This window comes from Branchiostoma floridae, unplaced genomic scaffold, assembly GCF_000003815.2.
Source record: "Branchiostoma floridae strain S238N-H82 unplaced genomic scaffold, Bfl_VNyyK Sc7u5tJ_490, whole genome shotgun sequence".
Taxonomy (NCBI): domain Eukaryota; kingdom Metazoa; phylum Chordata; class Leptocardii; order Amphioxiformes; family Branchiostomatidae; genus Branchiostoma; species Branchiostoma floridae.
Genome location: NW_023365881.1, coordinates 198,682 through 200,713, shown reverse-complemented (window position 1 = coordinate 200,713; position 2,032 = coordinate 198,682). Strand labels below are relative to the sequence as shown.

Below are 2,032 nucleotides of genomic sequence, written 5' to 3'. Positions count from 1 at the left end.
CACTGGCCACACTTGTAGGGTTCTCTGCTGTGTGGGTCTCATGTGTCGGGATAGGTCAAACTTGCGAGTTGCCCTGTACCCACATTCCCCACACATGTAGGGTTTCACACCGGTGTGTTTTATTAGATGTTGGTCCAAATGGGATTTCATGGCTGCAGAATAGTCACATTGGTCACACATGTGGGGGTTTTCTCCTGTGTGGATTCTCATATGTTGGGATAGGTGAGACTTCTTTACTGTCCGGTACCCACTCTCCCCACACATGTAGGGTTTCTCTCCTGTGTGATATGTTAGGTGTAGGTCCAAAGTGGATTTTTCTGCAGCAAAAAAGTCACACAGGTCACACTTGAAGAGATTATGAGCTGTCACATGTTCGGACAGGTCTGACTTCTGTGCTGTCCTGTACCCACATACCCCACACATGTAGGGTTTTAGATAATACAGACCCTCATTCTCGTTCCCAAAATGGCCAGAGTACAGACCCTCATTCTCGTTCGCAGGGTGGCCAAAATACAGACCTCCAGTCTCGTTTCCAGGGTGGCCAGAATACAGACCTTGAGTCCCGTTCCCAGGGTGGCCAGAATACAGACCGTAAGTCTCGTTCCCAGGGTGGCCAGAATACAGACCGTAAGTCTCGTTCCTAGGGTGGCCAGAATACAGACCGTAAGTCTCGTTCCCAGGGTCGCCAGAATACAGACCGTAAGTCTCGTTCCCAGGGTGGCCAGAATACAGACCTCCAGTCTCGTTCCCAGGGTGGCCAGAATACAGACCGTAAGTCTCGTTCCCAGGGTGGCCAGAATACAGACCTCCAGTCTCGTTCCCAGGGTGGCCAGAATACAGACCGTAAGTCTCGTTCCTAGGGTGGCCAGAATACAGACCGTAAGTCTCGTTCCCAGGGTGGCCAGAATACTGACCATAAGTCTCGTTCCCAGGGTGGCCAGAATACAGACCGTACGTCTCGTTCCCAGGGTGGCCAGAATACAGACCGTAAGTCTCGTTCCCAGGATGGCCAGAATACAGACCGTAAGTCTCGTTCCCAGGGTAGCCAGAATACAGACCGTAAGTCTCGTTCCCAGGACGTTTCGCAAGCAGACCAGCAGTAGAGCCTCTACAACTGGGATTGGCCATCTCTTTTCTGTTGTGCGATAACAAACAACATAAGGAACTATAGATGTTACATTTGTACGGAAATATATCATGTTTACTTTCACATAGTTTAGCCTTACAAACCTCTATTTGGTTTATTCTTATGCAACACATTTAATGGTGACCAGCAACTCTTGTTCTGTCCCTTCTTTCTTCTTTGGCTGTTCTAGACCACTCATTATGTCATTTTCAGCTTTGCTGAGGTTGCAGAACACAGTTTTCGGCCTTTGAGAATTCCTACATTTAAAGGATCACAAGGTGACTGGCGTTGACGCGGATAAAATATATATACACAGTGTTTTTACACACACATGTATTTTCTTTTTCAATTTTCTTGAGAATCAGCTCGCAGTGTTAAATGTTTAGAGCATGTCCACTGGGTTGATTTTTTACAAACATCAGCAGTGCAATTGTTAAAATCAGACTCCGAGTACAGATAATAAAACAACGATAATGTACACATACTGGCACCAATTAAGTCGCGAACGAGAACATCTTAAGCACAATACTCATATCCTTAGCCATTTGTCTCATTGTAATTTGTTGTAGGCTACCTCTATCTAAGTCTATGAAGCACGGCACCAATATGTGTTGAAGTAGAGAATACTAGTACTATCTACAAAATAACAGACCCTCCGCCCCCCAAATCTACTTTTAAAAATATTTTCGCCCTCTTTACAATGGGAATATGTGGGACATCTTCTACCCCTGTGTTGTCTCCAAAGTTCACATATACTGAGTCCTAAAACCTTGGAACGTCTCAGTGCACAGAAACTCTTAAAGTAATGGGAACGGCCAAATGAACGGACTCGAATCAAACAGTTTCTTTCTTTGTATTTATGTAAAAACTTGTGTATATAGACTTATAGGACTTAAAGTTATATGA

At 45.1% G+C, this 2,032-nt stretch overlaps 1 protein-coding gene across 1 annotated transcript in view; it reads right to left on the bottom strand.

Moving 5' to 3' along the window:
- LOC118408890 (gastrula zinc finger protein XlCGF57.1-like) overlaps positions 1-1,128 on the bottom strand; it is a 2,465-nt gene extending 1,337 nt beyond the window's left edge. Inside the window, exon 1 of the mRNA XM_035809750.1 lies at positions 154-1,128. Within this exon, the coding sequence (XP_035665643.1) occupies positions 154-1,128 (975 nt within the window). The remainder of the gene's footprint in view (positions 1-153) is intronic.
- Between the last annotated feature and the right edge of the window lie 904 nt (positions 1,129-2,032).